General features: G+C 38.1%; 1 protein-coding gene across 2 annotated transcripts in view; it reads right to left on the bottom strand.

The window, feature by feature from the left end:
- RSU1 (Ras suppressor protein 1) overlaps window positions 1-18,568 on the bottom strand; it is a 181,217-nt gene that overhangs the window by 74,653 nt on the left and 87,996 nt on the right. For both annotated transcript variants that reach the window (XM_054593145.1, XM_054593136.1), the window contains exon 8: window positions 14,750-14,882. In XM_054593145.1, coding sequence (XP_054449120.1) covers window positions 14,750-14,882 — 133 coding nt within the window. The remainder of the gene's footprint in view (window positions 1-14,749; window positions 14,883-18,568) is intronic.

Below are 18,568 nucleotides of genomic sequence, written 5' to 3'. Positions count from 1 at the left end.
TTTTTAAAAATTATGTGGTATACAAAATTTAAACTGATTTATACTATTTCCATGTCTTAAGAAAAATACTAAAAGGTCATCTTTTTGTCCTCAACACAGTTAACAATGAAAATCTGACTAGGGGAACTTTGTTTAAAATATAGGAAATTAATGCAACCTGTGAAAAAATTTAACATCGAATTTGGAAGTGTTGTTATTGACAAGATCCTCCTCTGTGTACACAAGCCAAATATTTCTTAAAGCACACCATCATTCCTCCCTTTTGTTGGGCATCTCTTAAGTTCAACAGGCCAGAATGCAGTTCAAATGACACTCAACTTGCTGCAGGTTATGACTGCTTGAGGCAGCTCCTGATTAGGAGTCACCTGGTTTCCCATGGCTGAGTGAGCTCTGTGGGATTTCTTACTTCCTCCCGCATCTGGCTTCTTGGGTTGAAAGATCAGGTTCCAAACAGTTTTTCTGACTTAACAAAACATTTTGAGGGTTGGGAGAAAGAGCTGCTCCCCTCCCCATTCCTCTCCTTTGCTGTTTACTGCTAAGCAATTACTATAGTTCAAAGTCCTCCAATTTATATTTTATAGACTCTTCCACAACATCATGATAGAGGACAAAAGCCACACCTGCATCCTGAGATGCTCATCAGCCAATATCAAGGCTCCACACGTTAGAGGTATCTGTTAGAGGATGGAGGGCTGGCTGATTCAAAATCAAACCCAAAACAGTCTGTTGGGCTGAGTCCAGGTCAAATACCCTCCTACAGCTCTGGTAATTTTTTTTTTCCATATTACCCTCTAAAATTTCATGCGTGGTGTTCCTTTCTAAGCGTAGCTAAAAGGAGCTACTAGATGTGATGGGAAATAGCTGGCTGGCGAAGGCTGAAGCCTTGGAAACATCACAAAAACATTCACGGTGATGGAAGCAGCGCTAATAATATCATGAAGTCTTAGCAACTCCAGACACACAAAAAAAAGGGAAACACTAAAAATGTGTAATGAATGTGTGATGGAAGATTTTTTTTTTAAATTTCTTTTAGCAGAAATGTCTAAACGTCAGGCTACAGTATGTGGCTGAAAGAACAGCTCTCATTCATCAAGTATTTTGGGAGTCCACTTGTCCCAGGCACTGTCAGAGGCTCCTGGGGACCCAGCAGAGCACGCAACAAAGTCACTGCTACTGGGGGAACCTCCATTCTAAAAAGGGGCAGAGAAGGGTGAGAGGAACAAAGAAGTTAGGGGCGGGGTGGGTGGTGGGCTGTGTCAGACAGAATGATATGGAAATGTTTTGTTCCATGATATGGAAGATGGCATCTGAGCAGAAACAAATTAAGATGGAGGAGTAAATTAAAAAACAAAACAACAAAAAACAAGTGAATGCGAGTAAAAAAGTCGGTGTTAAAAGACAAACACTAATGCCCAAGAAAATGAAGAGGAAATATACAAAGCTTCCAAAGGCTGTATTGGTATGTTTTCTTGCTTCACTGTTACTGTCTCTTAACCTAATAGGATCCTATCTAGCTACCAGGTGATCTACGCCTTAATGTTACTGAGTGGCCCACACTTTTGGTTACTTTAGTATAAAATCTGGTTGGGGGGGTACTATTTCTTTTTCTTTTCAAGTGGTCTGGGGACAGTGACAGGATTTCTGGACTTAGCCACGTAGCAGCCAATTCTAGAACACTTGAGTCCAGGAAGAGAAGAAAATGAAGACATGCAAATTTGGGAACATTTGTCCTGTAAATACATAAATAATTTAGTATGTACAGCTTGGCAAAGAGGGAATTAGATTAATAAATTCCAGTAATAGAGCAAGGGCAAAATAAACTTGACAAAGATATAAAGAAACAGGAAGCATCAACATGCGTGCAATGCTCCTCTGGATACAGGTAATTTTTCTGCTTGTCACTCAGGTGGCCGGCGTACCTCTTATCACTCTACTCTACCTTTGATGCTCATTTGGAAAACATGCCCTTCTAGACCTCAGATTTTAGCTTCCACTTTTATTTTTTTGCTGAAAAGAATCAAGGCTCCTTAGAGAAGAATCAGTTCCTTGTGGGAACAAATGAATTATAACCTCAGTCTGGGGCTAAAAAGAAAACAAAAACACAGAGAAGAGACCACAGAGAGTCGGATACTGGTCACTGGTAAAAGATGAGTTGAGAAAGACCAGGAGTCCATAATGATGCCCAAACAGATAAGCCATGCAAAGTATGGTGAAAAAAAGGCACAACAGCCTTGGATATGCATTAATTGCTTGAACTCCAACTACTATATAGTATAAACGTGTAGCCCTCCATGGATGAATACATAACTGCTGACCTAGAGTGTGTATTTAGCTGAAAGGAAAACAGATTTGTATTGGTTGGACCAGAAGCACCCATATCAAAGCCTGAGAAATCAGAATCAGGGTAGAGGCAGGAAGACAGGCTTGCAGGGACTGAAACACTGGCAGCAGGGATGTTGTGTCAGGGATCCCTGGATGCTGCCTGTGCCTTCAGCGCTAGAGTGAGGATGTGGCCTGGCAGGAGGCTGAGTCTGACTCAAGAATCAGACAAGTGAAATGATCACATGTGGGTACTCTTTAAGTTCCATACACAGGCTTCACATTGATGACGTCATCAGTAACTTAGCATTTCCTCATTTTCCTCTTAGATGCTTCCTAAAAGCAACAAGGAAAAATTAGAGGCAGACAGGACTGTGGTGTCTGGCTCCATCACTTGGCTAAACCAGTCACTGCACTTGCTCTATGACTTGCTTTCTTATCTGAAAGCTGGGTGAACACCTACACCTCATGGAGTCATGTGCCTATGGGAGAAGACGCCTATAAGGAACCCACCAGGGACTGGGTCATAACAGGAAGTCAGTGACTGTCAACTCTCTCCTTAGTGTGACACAGGAAGTTGTGTCACACAGAAATCCACCTGGATGTTAGTTAGCACATGAACCAAAGAACATGGAGGGAGGGAGGCATGGGGAGCAACAGACTTTATCATGCATGTTCTGGATTTTTCTAATAAAAGCTGCTCTTGATTCTCAGTAATGTATAAGGCAGTCACATACTGGTCTTGGAAAAGCATTTTCCCCAGTTGCCATTATTTCTTTTCATAACCATGTTTCAGTATAAAATTAATAAAGGTTATTTTTATTCCGTTAGCTTGACAACGAGTATATTTCTTATTGCCCTATCTTGTTAATTAAACAGAAAAATAAAGCAGAAGCTATTTAAAAACTTTAAAAACAAAGGTCCAAGATTAGGTATTTCAAAACAAAAGATTTTATTGACAAAATTTACATTCTCTAGGAATTAGCTAGAATTTAGTACCAAAATAAATTTCCTAGTTATAAGAGTCTATTAAAAGATCACCACTCATACAATTTCTAGTTAGAATGAACAAAAACAGGTTAAAAATGCTCATTATCTCACACACATCATCTTGCTTACAGCCAAATAAATAAATAAACAAGAGAAAAGAATTAAAACAAAAAAATCCACGTCTTATAAATGGGAACCTGAAGCCCAACCTCATCCTCTAATACACGATCAATTTTTCCAAGATTCATTCTTCCTTATTGCAAAATGTCATGACCATTTAGATATAGAAAAGCTTACTTTACAAACACTTAAAATCTTAGGTGGGAAAATACTCCTATATAAAGAAACTCAATGAAGAAGTACACTTTCTTTGTTTTTCTTCTTATTTTCTTTTGTTAAGTCTTTGTGAATGACAATTTTTTCCACTTCACACTGGATTCTGAAGGAAGAACAATTTCTATAGATTTGTCTAAGGATGCAGGAAAACCTGAGAGCTGTTATAAGCAATGTAAGATTTCCCAGTGCTCAAGCCAAGAATAGGAAAGATCCAGGTGTTCAGTGAGAAACCTCACCAGCTCTCATTCAGATAGTCCTTTTCCAAGATCCAGGACACATTTTAAGAGGCTACATCACCCAGAAGGTGTTTGGTGCACCCAGTTAAGGGAAGACTGGTAAGAATGGATCCCATGACACAAATGAGTGGAAAGGGGATATGACAAGTCACAACATCAATTATTTAGTTACATATTTTGTGGTTTCTTCTTTCTCAACTTCATGGGCCCTAACGGTTACTAGTTGTTTTTATTTTATTTTTTCAATAATTTCTTAGAGAATACATGTGAAAAATAGAGCATTCAATAGATCCAAAGAATGAAAGAGAATGTGCCCTTCCCCTCATGCCTCTAGCCATCCAATTTCATTTTCTAGAGATAACCACCAGTACTAGTTTACTGCATCTCTCGCAGCGCAATTACAAACACAATCACACACTCCCCACACCTCAGGAAACATCTCTTGGTGGACAAAGTGAGGCACAGAAAATGACTACAGAACTTGCAGATTCATATAAAGTCTCACTTTCAAACATAATTCATTTATTTGTGAAGTTAAAGAACTCTTTCAAGTCTAATATGAGAGTAGTGTGGTAGAAATAGAGAACCATACAAGCAATGAAAGACCTGTGTGAAGACAAAACCTTCACTTAATATGACACATCGAGAGCACGTTTTAATGTTTTAAGTACTGTTTATCTTGTACCAGCAAAAACAAAAAACCATTTTATGGTCTGTTGTGGATGCCAGAATGGTTTTCCTTTCAGAAATCAGGGCAACCTGTCAGATGCTCCTGTGCATGAGACAGGTCATTTATACAAGACAAGAGGGCATGCCACATGCAAAGCCCAGTCACAAAGGAATCATGTGTCTTGCTTTCAAAAAGATTCTCGTTTCTTTAGGGAAAGAAAACATGCATTTAAATACCACCCCTCAAATATAAGTAGTATTTACAGAAATAAATACTGCATTACAAATTGATGAATAGCACATACGAGTTTAGACAATTTCTGTCACATGGTAAATACTCATTACCTGACAGCCATTATTATTATTAAAATTGATACTAAGGAAAAGTAAAGGCTCTGAAGGAAGATGATAAAAGGGACTTACAGGAGATGGGCAGTAAGGAAGCACTCAGGAAAAGGTCCCTGCAGGTGCACTATTTACTTGATACTTGGAGAACAACTGGACATTCAGTAGGTAAATGTGGGAGGAAAGAACATACCAGACAGAAAATATAGCACTTAATGGAAACCTTAGGTGGAAATTTTATCGTATCTTTTGATGGGAAGTAACCCAGCCTTGTCCTGCTGGGTCCATTCCCAGTGGATCTGCGCCAAGGCTCTATAGAGCCAGCTCCGCTCTGGCCTTGGTGCACTGCCGTGGCAGACAGCGAGATTCCAGCACTGCCAGGACAGGGCGAGGTGGGGAAGCTTCCTTCCAAGGAACTTAGCTCACATCATGAAGTCTAAGTCTTTTATTATACTTTCAGAAAGTTGTCAAAAGTGTGCCAGGAATATGGTAGACACAAGCCAGTGCCTCACATTTGTCAGAAGGTACACACGGAATGTGTCCACAAAAAAAGGCAATTTGCACACTGCTATTTTCCATGCCACATCAAAAAGTTCAAGTTTAGCAATCTTGTCCCATAGGAAAAGACTGAGTCTGATAATTCTTAGCTTTGGATGACAACTATAATAAAATTCTGAGGAAAATATAGATACTGTTTTAAAATAAATGTTATGAGCTTAACATTAGAACACGATGTTTCCTACCGTCTGTATATTTAGCATTCTCAGTCTTACAGTTAGACCCAACGCAACATCCCACTGGAAAAAACAGAGAAGGCTTTACGTAAGAAGATAACTATCACACTGCTGACTCTTTGCATGGAATTATGAGTAAGTTCTCTGATACTGGTTGTAAATATAACACACAACTGACAAAAAGCATAGTCTTAAACGATCCTTTACATGCCACTTTCTCTACCCTATTAAGATGCTCATTGTTTCTTTGATTTATCTGATAATAAATATTTGATGACTAGTAAGTCTCATAAAATTGCTCTGGTGCTGACTACACTGATTAATAAGTGTGAAGAATCAAAAGTGTCAGGAATTCATGTGTACGAGTAAGTTACTGCCAAACATATATAAGGTATTCAATAAAACAGAGAATAAAAAGGTTGATCTGATAATTTTATCTTGTATCCACTTTCCTGTAACAATTTATATTCAGGGTTATCATCATCTTCCATTCCACTTAAAAGAAAAAAATATCAATAAAGTAAATCTAGATGGGGAGCAAATTTAAGAAAAAAACTTAAATTTTAAAAATAATGAGTCCATGCATACCATAAAACATGTTTCCCAGAAAAATAAAGAACTCTGAATTAGAAATCATTGCTGGGGCAACTCTCAGGGATGATTTAGCTTGAACCTCTTGCTTTTAAGATGGAGAGGCTGACACTGGGTGTGAGGAGGTCATTTGCCACTGACAGAGCTGGGCCTGGAAGCTATCTCTAAGACAGTGTTCTAAGAACAGACTTTATTTTCCCTTCTTTTTCCTCACAGCTTCCAAGCAGAGTACGTCCCTGCATCGTTATGCCATGGTGCATCATTTGAAAAGATGTGCTCCATCTCTAATGTCCCTCTCTCCTCTCGGGGTGCAAACTAGCTTTAATTACATGAGAAGAGAATTCTGTGCCCTGTTATTAGCAGTCTTGATCTTGCCCATTATGACTCCAGAGCTCTCCTGAGACAAGGTAGGAAAATGAAACAGAAGTTATAAAGGTTCCAGACATGGTTACTGGAACTCCAAGATGAGACAGGAAATCCCTGACTCCACATCTTACAGAGCAAGATGCCAGTAGCTACCACTGAGGACAGCAAAGTCAGAGGGACAGGCCAAGTCTACTAGTGGGGGAGTCCCATCACAAGGAGCAGCCACAAAGGCCCTCCACATTGCTTCTGCCCTCTGTAAGGTTCTTGTGAAAGAAACAACGTGGGGTCCGTGGTTGGTGCTCCACGTGACCCTCCCTCGTTGAATTCTCTAGCCAAGTAGGATGCAGCAGGGGGTCCTGTTAAGTGTCTTCCCTTACCAAGAGATCTTGGAATTCTAATCAGCTTCTGTTTTCACATGGTCTGTTCTTAAAAGAAGATATAAAATAATATTATTGAGACTCCTCTCCCAAGAACACGAGCCTATCTAGTATGTTCCTAAAATGAAACAGTGGTGAACTGCATATGTTTTGGAGGAACATACAACTCTGAAAGCCAAGCACATAAGAGAGGCCTTGGGATTGGGATGCAGGATGAAGCCTTACAGGGCATTTAAACACAGTCACTGATGAACAGAATTTGCCTGCCCAGGGAGCTGTGGGGGCTATGGAAGAAGAGAGTAAAGACAAGTGGTGGGACAAACGGATGGGAAGTGAATGTTTCTTCTGTGCATTTGAGAAGCACAATATGTTAAAACTGTGTCCTCCCCCCAAAATTTACCTTTAGGTCCTCACCCCAGTATCTCAGAATGTGACCATATTGGAAGAAACAATCTGTACAGGAGTAGTTATCAAGTTAGAAAGAAGTCATTAGAGGGAACCCTAATCCAGTATGACTAGAGCCCTTAACAAAAGGGAAATTGAATACAGAAATGGACACACACAGAGGGAAGAGTATATGAAGACACAGGGAGAACAGGGCCACCTGCAAGCCAAAGAGAGAGTCTTCCCTCACAGCCCTCTGAAAACTACATCCTGCAGACACATTGACGCAGACTTCTGTCTCTAGAACTGGGAGACAATACACTTCTGCTGAGTGGCTTAACCATGCAAAATTAGGTATCTGAAGGGGAAAAACAAGCCACAGTGCTTCCTCAGTACGCTTGCTATGTTAAATAAGCAAAACTCAACATTAATGTATTTACTTGCTAAACAAACATTATCGAATTGGATGGAGAATAAAAAGTCCACACATTTTGAAGGTGATGGAATTGTATATGTTTCAAGTGAGACTGTTTAAAAATTAACTAGTATAGTAGAAAACAATTATTTTCTTCACCACAAACTTCTTATACTATGAGTCTTAAAAACACATGAAATAACGCACAAGCACAATAGAATAAAATATGTGAAATTATTAATGTTTGATGAATAAATTGAGGCATCAGGAAAGAAATGCCTTTGAACGGGACTTTTAAACTTTTTATCTACTAAAGTTGATTAAAATTCCTTTCTTATTATGCATTCTAAATGAAAATAGCTAACAACAGATAAAGACCTTTAACTGCCAAAAAAATTAAAACAAACAACAACAAAAAAACCACCTTCCAACAATGCCCAACCCCGGAATAAGAGAAGAGAGTTCAATAAACAGTCAGTATGTAATAAAACAAGAAATTATTGCATAAAGAATAGAAATCACAGACAGTTTTGTTTGATTATAACAGCACCAGTTGTTAATTTATTTCTCAAATAAAACAGCAAGTGCTGGCAATAACTCATCTTAGCTGGATAGAAAGCATCAAGCATTGAATTTCTGAAGATTACTGGGAGTTAATAAAGGTTATCAATATGTAGGGCTGACCCATTTCAGCTCATTGAATAGGTTAATACCCAATAGCTCAATATAATAATATCAAATGAGCAGCATCTAAAAATGGAACTCAAAATAGCTTCTCAGGAAGAGGAAGTAACATGACACTTCTTTTTGGAGTGTGGACTGAGTCTAGCCTTTGTTTATTATCCTTTTGTTAAGTGGAACAAATTGTGTTATATTTACCTTAAATTGATACTATAATGTGATCACTGTACCTTAGAGGCTGTGCAAAACATGCCTAATGCAAACTTGATAGTCAACACACAAGTGAGGAAGGGATAAGGGCAGAGGGAGGCAGAGAGAGACCATGCTCTTTAAGTCCCAAGTTAAAGCCTTTTGGAGAGCAAGGTTCAGATCAGGCACGGCTCTTCTCCCTTTGCCGTAGCAGTGTGTTGGTTTCCCTTTGCCCCTCTAAATTTATTCACAACTCTTTAATGATTCGTGCATGAGTCAGTGAAGTAAATGCAGAAAGACTGACATAGCTCTTGCTCATTGGTCCAGCCTGATCCCATGAGGGCTCTGCAAACCTCACAGGCCAGCAGTGTTCCTGAGGCATGACACATCAGAGGGCCAGGAAATGCACACGGATGCACATGGGGGAAACTTTTCCACGTCTGGATTTATTTCTAATGTACATCAGCATGAAAAACATTCCAGAAAATGTGTAAGATGGGGTTTCTTACATGCCTCCAGGAATACAAGCTGGCCTCCTGAAGCTGGTCTTCAAAGTCTACCAGGGTTTACCTCTGACCTTCATAGGTTTGGCTTGGGGGTAGGTGGGGAGGGTGGAGGTTCCCTACTGTAATTCTCCCAAAATCCAAGTACATTGAATATGTCAAATGGGAAGCACCTTCCATTTAAAAAACTGAAGCGTTTTGCATGAGCTATAAAAATTACAGAAAAGTAAAGCCTCAAAGGCTTGTAAAAATTTTATGTATCAAAAAATAGTGAATATGCATACAGAAAAAAGAAAAATACTAATTACCTCTGAAGTTTATCTGAACAATAGTGCTAAACAAGTTAAAAAGCAGAAAAGCAAAAATCCTTTTAAATGTAAAAAAGTTTGTAAGAGGTAGAAAGCTGTTAGGTATTCTTCCTCAAACAGTCTGTTTTCTTCCTGTTACCTTAAGAGCAAAAGTATTAATTTACCAGGGCAATTAAGAGCTTATGGCCATATTGAGGAACAGTCAAGTGACTATGTCAAAGATCAACAGTTACTATTGCACCCTGACTTATATCTATCTATTCAATAGCAAAACAAACATTTTCAACTCTATGCACTGGTAATATACTATCTGGGGGAAAAAAATGAATGCTATGCAATTTTACCATTTAAAGTGAACACGAAATAAGGTATATGGCACAATACTACCTAAAATATAACATTTTATGGGTTTACCTTTTCTTTTAGATATTTCTTAGCAATGGCAGTTATATGCAACATATTTGCATACAAATAGTTCCAGAGATGTCAAAACTTTGAATCATATTTTGTATTATGGAGGAATGTGATAAAACATTTATTAGTTTAAAAAAGGAACCAAAATATACATGTGTAGTATCTATAAAGGAAACGTAAATTACCAGGAACACAATACACTGTCAACTTTTTGAAATAAAAACATTCTCTTTATCAGAAGCTTTAGGAAAAAATAATTGGTTCTTCATTATCATGTCTACTATAAAGAAATACTGCTTTTCTCTGGTTTAATTTGAGCTCTTTTCAGATACAGTAAAGACAAAATTCTGCACTGTTCTGCATGCTGACTGTCACTGTATAAAATTCACTCACTGCTGGAAAGGCCCTGGCAGTTTAACCCTCTCCTCCGTCCTTCTGTGATATTCATAAAACCATCTGCCAGCTCTGTGCCCCCATTTATACTTCACCAGAAAATAAGAAGGGTTACGCAATTTTGGTTAGAACTAACCCCTTAGGCAAGGGGCTGTCATAAAATGAATGGGATCACAGATTAGGTTGAAATGCTCTAGCCTTTTGGTAGACCAGATAAATCTGTTATTTTAAGGCTCTTCCAGGCCACTAACTCAGAAGCCATTAGAGGATATAGTAGTTGTTTAATAAAGCCCACTTATGTCCATAAGAACTTCTAATAGGTGTAGTACACAATACAGAAAAAAAATATTACTTAGTTTTAATTATACAAGTGAAACAACTTGAGAAACAATAACCAGTAGTATCTTCCTTACAAATCAAACTGGATGATTTATTTTGCCAGACTTCTAATGAAGAGAAATTGCCAGCATTTTCCTCATCATTGCTCACCATTCACCAAGCATTACTTTGTTAAAATGTTTCCATTAACTAACATGAATAATGGTATGGCCAGTCTCCATTTATGACGGAAAATCAAAACAAAACAAAAAAACAAGCGTGGCATCCCTCTCTAGGGAGAAAAGAAAGTCACAAGACAGGAAGAATGACAGAGAGGCATCGGCTGAGTTACGCCACCCTGGAAATAGGACTGCCATGCTTCACAAATTGCAGCCTTCATGAGGATGCCTGTTTTCCAAATGCCTCTTTCAAGCGACACGTTTCAGCCTAACATTTGTCAAACCTCTCCTTTTGTTAAGAGTTAACTTGTCAGCTTTTAAAATGGCTTGCGGTTTCTATCCACCTTCCTTGATGGAAATGTGAAAGGTGCGAGGTACTCCCTTTCACAAAGAATCTTGTCAAGGATGCCGACTCTGATCCGACTTCTCCTCCTAGGGGAAAAAAACCTACCTTCTGAAAATTAACAAGTGGTGACTATTCTATCATAATTCTGCTTCACAAAACTAAAAGAGGTCATGCAAAGAGATGAGAACCATCAAATAATGAGACAAGAGGTGAGTGTATAACTCAACAACAGCCTGAAAACAGTGATGTGCTTGTAGAGTTTGATCATCAGCCATCCGACCAAGCAAGTTGTTTTACCTTAACAGCAGGAATAACTCATAATGAATGGCAATGCTATGACACCAGCCAGTATGTTCCCTTTGCTGATTGTACAATAAATGAACAAAGGATAACTGCCACATGAGAGATGCTGAGGAAGACATGATGAATACTCAAAATGTACTCACAAGGCTCAGCTCCTGAAGCACTATGGCTCAATATCCTCCCAGCCACACCTACCCACACATCCTCTGGCATAACTGCACAAGTTCATCTCCTCATCAAGTTAAATCATCTCATGGTATTTTACTTTTTCCTAAACACTAACTTCACTGCTTAGTTTCAAATACCCACGTCTCCTCCTTGAGTCCATTACGGCCTGGAAGTCAGACAATCCATCTTCTCTGCCTGTCACTGCTCTAGACTCAGAAGGCCTCTGAGGGTGTGTTTAGAACATGAAGGTCACTGTGAAAGTTGACTACAGACATGCTGGTAAGTTCTCTACTACCTTAATTTAGCTAACGGGTCAGTTGATTAGAGAAAAGTTTTTTGAAAAAGAAAGGAGGTTCACTGGTGTTTTCAGGGTGAAGACAAAATGAAAAATATGCTGTCATGATACTCTAAAGATCTACGTATTAAAAAAGGGATATTTTATTGGATGGGGTGTTTGTGGTCTAAATAAAAAGACAAGTGAAGACTGGTTAACTACAGGCTTTAGAGAATTATAACTAAAGTAATGAATGTGAAATTTGCTCTTTTTTAAAAAAATACGAGTGTAATGAATACAGTGCCTTCTTGAAGGCTACAACTTTTAAAAAGTAGCCACGTACTTGCTAATTAAATATTATTGTTTCAGATAGTTGAAAAGGATAGTACAAATCCTCTAATTATGAAGTGGCTACTTAAGAACATTAAAAAACTCAGCTGGGTTCTAGTTACATGGTGATATAATTTTTCACTTATATAAAAAATAAACTTGAATTTTAAAAATCAATGTAATTAATATACATTAATAGGTATGTGCATATATACACATATATATGTATAACTATATTCATAGAAAATGCCTTAAATTTTAAAAATCAGTGAAACATAATAGTCACATTTTTATACAAGTATTTTTTTTTAAAGGCTAGGACTCTGATATAGTGTCTTGTTTAGTTAGTTACTAGTCCATGGTTTTGGCTAGTATGTTTGATAAAGGAGTAAAGATAACTATGGAAGAATGGATGAAGGACAGAAAAGCAGAAACACAGGAAGTGGTCCACATTCTTCTCAAGGAGAGAAAAGATCTCTCAGCGACCTCCAAAAGGTCCCTGCCATTGGGGAGTTCATGTCAAGTATACTCTGCCAGAAGAGGCTCACACAGACTCCTGTAAAAGCAGTGAGCGGGGTATGAACTGGTCTCCCTAAAAAGGGAACAATGACTCTCCTGTGCTTACTTAAGCTTTTAAATATTGATTTAACTATATAAAAGATAATATAATTGTCCAAGAGGAAATCAAATATAAAAATGTATGCTAGTAGATAAATTGCTTGGATTACTTTGATTCCCAAATATAGGATGACAGTAGACATAGGAATATATACATTGAATAGGTTATTGATAAAAACGTGGTATCATATATTCCCTTTCAAATAAGATACCAATTAATTCAATCAAAGCAACACGCTTCTCATTCACCCAGAATCCTAACCACCATCAAATAAATAGAAATAGTCCATAGTAGTGTATAATGGTGACTAATTGCCCAATAATGACTGAGGGAATACAGAATTAACAAAATCACAACTTCATCTTTTAAAATGACATTAAAATTAGAAGCGCTTTCATATGCAATATATTCTAATTTTCTATAAATTATAAATTGATGTGTGGTAAAATAAAAAATAGTTAACCAGAATAATAAATGGTATTTCCCCCAATTCTGTATTAATAGGAGCTCCTTTATGTACTATGCTATATGTTAAAATAAATAGAATGGTTTTCTAAAACAATTCTCTACAAACTAAGTTCTAAGTAGCCTCCCATTTACTAACAAAAAAATTAAGCCTCTATTTCAACTTGATGACAGCAATGATTAATGATTTAAGAGGAAAAAAAAATGAACAATAATCTGCTAATTTGCAATTAGATTTTCACACATTTTCATAATTAGCTAAACCAATTTTCAAGGCCAAACTATATTCATAATTAAAGAAACTACATATCTATATAATGCACATAACTTGTGGCTTGTGAAACAATAACACGCATCCTATACTTCTCTCAGTTTAGTCTTAAGGTAAGTCTTAAGATATGTGGTCAATGGTACAGTATTCTTTAAAAAAATCTAAACCATGACTTAAGCTGCTTTCACACATGAAGATACATTATCATTTACCATCCAGGGAAGAGGTTACAGGACCACAGCTGGCCACTCATGAGCAGGGATCTTGCCCTGTCAGTCAGCACTCACCTACTGTCCCCGCCCAGGCTCAGTGAGGGCCATGTTGAGTGTGAGGCATTTTTATGATGAGAGAGAGAGAGAGACAGACAGACACATCCTTTCAACAATCCTTTAATTTTTCTCTAACAATTGAGATGTTAAATTCTCAAATGTTGGTAACGGATATAAAAACAGATTAAACTTGACTATGGGTTTTCACAAGTCTTTGCATTTGCTTAAAACTAAAGGTGACTAGATTTCAGCATCAGCAGCCCAATAAAGCATAAGATAAATGATCATCTCAATATGGGGGTAGGGGTTGGATGAAAAGAAAATAATGACAGCAGATAAAGCAGAGAAGATGGGGCGAGTAGAGTTCTTTCCAACCGGGACACCCTGAGGAATGAGGAGGTGAAAATAGTAGGGCAGGCTCCCCACAGTTGCCTTTGACCTGGGGTGAAGAGTTGAGGGATCCTGATGCTGTGGCTAAAGCCAGCTGACTCTTCCTCTTTTTCTGGCTTTCCTTTTTCTCTTAGAGATATTGCCATCTCACTATAGTAAAATCTTCTAGAGAATAGAATGATGTGTTCCTACTCTTCTCAACTCATTTTATAAACAAACTGCTTAACAATTTTGTTCATAACAGCTGCTATTCTTTGCATTCAAAAGAGAAAAAAAGTATGTTCTGATCTTAATGTGTCTGGAGAATTTCCTTAGTGTCATGAATAGTCAACTAATATAACACCTTAAAAATTTTTCAAACAAACTCGGTATAAGTTCTCTTTGATAATGTCAATTAAAATAATCTATCAGTACAACACATTATTATATCTGGTTATTAATAAAACATGTAAAAATGCTATGCGCTAACTGCCACCAAGATGACAATGTCATATGATAGTTTTTAAAATGGCATAATTACAAATGCTACAAAAGTAGTGTACTACTTTGGGAAAGTAGTCTACTTACTATTTATATGTCTCAGAACGGATATATTCAAAAACGTGGGACACGCCAAGCTGGAACTGGTCAGCAATCGGGGTAACCCATGGATTGTTTTCTGCTTTGAATACTTGCTTCTGACCGGTCAGATCCAAGTTTCCTGAAAAGATGGAAAAGAAAAAAGGTGAAGGTTGTTTGATGCAACACAGATCAGGACTAAGAAATCCTGCCCAGTAACCACAGCACAATCCTAAGTACCTTTAGGTTCATTTGCTTCGAATTTTTAAAAATGTCTTAACCCCATGTCAACACTAGTGTACAAGCATTTAGTGTCCTAGTCCAAGAAATGAAGAACAAAGGAAAGAAGGAAGAAGAGAGGTAGTGGAGGGAAGGAGGTAGGAAGAAAGTAAATCTGGAAGGAATGCTTACAAAGGTAGTATATGCTTTATTTTTCCTAGGTATTTGCTTAGGAGACTAAAATGACCCCATCCAAAACAGAGAGAAATGTTATTAGAAGTTGCTGAAATTCTATCTTAACAATGTGAAACACTGCTTGTCCAATCTGATCTAGGCCCATCTGATCAACACCACCTTTTGTCATCAGCCAAAGAACAATATGAATGAAGAAAGATAAAAACATTGCTCAAATAAAATTATCATTGCATTACTCAGATACCATAAGAACATCTCAGAAACAGCACCAAATGAATCTTATTAACATGGTTATGACAGAAACTCACATTTGTATAGTCCTCTTCATTCTACAAATTATCTATTGCAAGCATTTCCTCATTTGATTCTCTAGCAATCCTTGAGGTCAGTTATTAATACCACTTTATAGATGAAAAAATAGAAATGTGGGGAAATTAAATAACAAGATCAGAAAATGTCACAGTGGGGATGTGAACCTAAGGCTTCCGACTCCAAATTTCACATTCCTTCTATAATGCATGGTGAAGCTATCAGGTTACATGTCAGCCTAGGCCAACCATGGATGAGCTCATGAAGGTAGCATAAAAAGGCCATTAAGGTGCCACCCATCTGTTGATGATCAGTTAACTTTTTTTTTTTTTTTTTTTTTTTGGTTTGGCATATTCAGATTTGGAGAAGATGAGAGTGTATGAAAAGAGCTTCCCATAGGTGCTTGCTTATGAAAAGGACAAGGACAGAGTTAATTTAAGCAGCAGAGATACGTATGGTTTTACTTGATACAGACTCACCAAAGGCCTTTCGCTAAAAGTCCTACTGAAGGAGTTCTTTTCATACCCTTGGACCAGAGTCCAAGGCTTTTTATATACACTCAGCAACTGTTCTTCCCAGGACACAACCAAAGTAATATTATTTGTCCTATCCTGAGGTTCTACTGCCCATTTTTTCATAACTGATAACTCAGGATAATGAAAACACATTCTGGGATGCAAGTATACCATGAAGCACAAAATTTCCTAGCTGATCTGACCTTTAGAAATGAAAATAAATTAATATTTTTACTAGGATGATGGTATTTCTTCTTAAAACAAAAGAACTGATACTATGAATCCATCTTCCTTTTGTTAAATGAACTTGTAACTACCCAGAAAAATGGAGAAAGACCAATATAAAAGGATTATGATTTCATAAAATGCTTTTAAAGAAAACAGATATTACCAAATATCAAGAGGGTGTAATTCATCACGATCTTTCCAAAGCTACTTAGAATCAGTTGATGTTAAGTACAAAAATAAGCAGATACATTTGTCTCCAAGTCTATCAATAATGTCAATTTCTTCATCTTAATGGTTAATCATTAGTCAGATATTAAATCATTTGGGAAATTAATGGGCTTTATTCTCTAAACCACGAATCAGAAAATTGCCCAGAGCAAGGGAAAATCCAAAGGGGTGCTCTTACTCTGTTTAGCTGGGTATCTTATCTGGGTGTGACCTTGCCAGCAGCGGCTGTCTTTTATCTTTTTTTTTTTTTTTTGGTTTTTATCTTTGCTTGGGGAGGGGGTTGTTAGCTTTACAACAATGAAACTGATCTGTTCAAATCTCACTATAATTCTTATTTCCTTTTAGGATCCCATTTGCTATACTCTATGTCCTCTCTTCCATATCATTCATCTCTTATTACCTCTTTTTTTCCATTCCCACTTTTCCTAAAAATAAATAATAAAAATTTCTGACAAAAGTCTTCCATTTAAAAACACGGCTATTTCTAAAGTATCCTGCTTTAAATGCACAGTGGGTATGTTGCCCACTTTTCTCAGGAAGCGCGGCCACTGGGGGAAGGGCCCAGACACCAGGCGCCAGGAACCATGCTGCAGCAATTCACGGGTTGGGGTCGGGGCGCTAGAGAAGAGCACATCTCTCTTCAAACATTTACCTAATTAACAACTTATGCTTCCATATTATCGTCTTCCTGTCTGTAAACCCTGCCCACTGACATCTGCATGGAATCAACTATGAAAAAATTCCTAAGACCTTTGGGAAAATATACGTAATTCAAAGTGAATGAGAAAAAAAGAAAAGCCATAAAAAGCATAAATTGCATCAATAAATGAACTGATTCCTACACAAAGAAGATCTCCCTGTTAGTGGCTACTTGCGCCCTAAATACTTTTCCTCCTCATTCCCCAAAGTCAGTCACCCTAATGAGAAATACAGCCTACATTTCTAATGGATAGAACTTGATCTGCTGAACATGCATCCAGAACTCGCCATCATTCGCACATTACCATGAATTAACTCGAACAGATTGCTTTCCTCTTAACATCGCATTCTGATGGGGATCGAGGGAAATATGATTTCTTTTGCTCTGGGGAAGAAGAGAGGAAAGAGCAAAGAGCACAGAGCATTTCTCACCTTGCTGTATATTCAGGGCCCTGAGTCAGTGTGAAAGCAACGTGGAGCAGGGAAAGGCTCTAGGAAGGACCCCACAGACAAGCCTCAGCTAGTTCAAATTTGCTCAGGGATGACTTCCATGGGACAGTGAGAGAAAGAAGACTTTTCTTTCCCAGGCTGTACCACAAGCTCCCTTCCGGTCAGGTCCAATAATGCAAAAGTACAGACATGTTTTGAGCAATGCAGGTTTTAATTATCCTTGAACTTAAGGTACAGGTACATATTTCTGTGGGGGAAAAAAAGCCTCCAATTCACTACCAACTACCTACACACCTACTTTGGAATGTACACGGCCTCTTGTTAACTTATTAACAGCCTCTTACTAAGCCTGCAGCCTTCTCAGTAATAATCTTCTGAAAATGATGTACTAAATTCTATGCTCCCTGATTGCAACACATGGAAGACAGACCGAGGGGAATAATGCCAAGAAAGGTCAGCCATGTTCTCTGGGCCCTTTTGTCTGAAGCCTCTAACCCCCGGAGATCTGTCAATCCCCAGCAATGTCTCTATTAAAGTGCTGTCAATGGAGACAGAAGAGGCACAGGGGATCGCTAATGACGCCTGCTAACTGGAGCAGGCAGGAAATGCTGGATGCAAGCTGGACATACTCCCTTCAGGGAAAAGGGGTCTTAGAGCGATGTCTGTAAAACGGAGGACACAGAAAGGCCCACAGGATCTTCCTGAGCCTTTTCGCTGTCATCGCTTCAAACTCATCTGTGCATTCCGGCTGTTTATTTCCATCTCAAACAATGCTATGCAATCACATTCACCGGGGCTTCACAGGGCTACCAGAAATAGGGAGCCTAATAGAAAAGAATGATTCAGATTCACTGGGGGAAGAAAAGAACGCAAAACAATAGCTTTGTCGTTGACACTGTGTTTTCTTTTTAACAAAGAACCATGAAAGCCGTGTTTAATGTCCATAGCAGACCTTAAAGCAGGCGACTATTACAGATGACTGAGA

Source organism: Pteronotus mesoamericanus, unplaced genomic scaffold (assembly GCF_021234165.1).
Source record: "Pteronotus mesoamericanus isolate MK-2021 breed Mesoamerican mustached bat unplaced genomic scaffold, CSHL_Meso_final contig_130, whole genome shotgun sequence".
In the NCBI taxonomy this organism is placed as follows: domain Eukaryota; kingdom Metazoa; phylum Chordata; class Mammalia; order Chiroptera; family Mormoopidae; genus Pteronotus; species Pteronotus mesoamericanus.
This window is presented reverse-complemented; position numbering and strand designations above follow the sequence as displayed.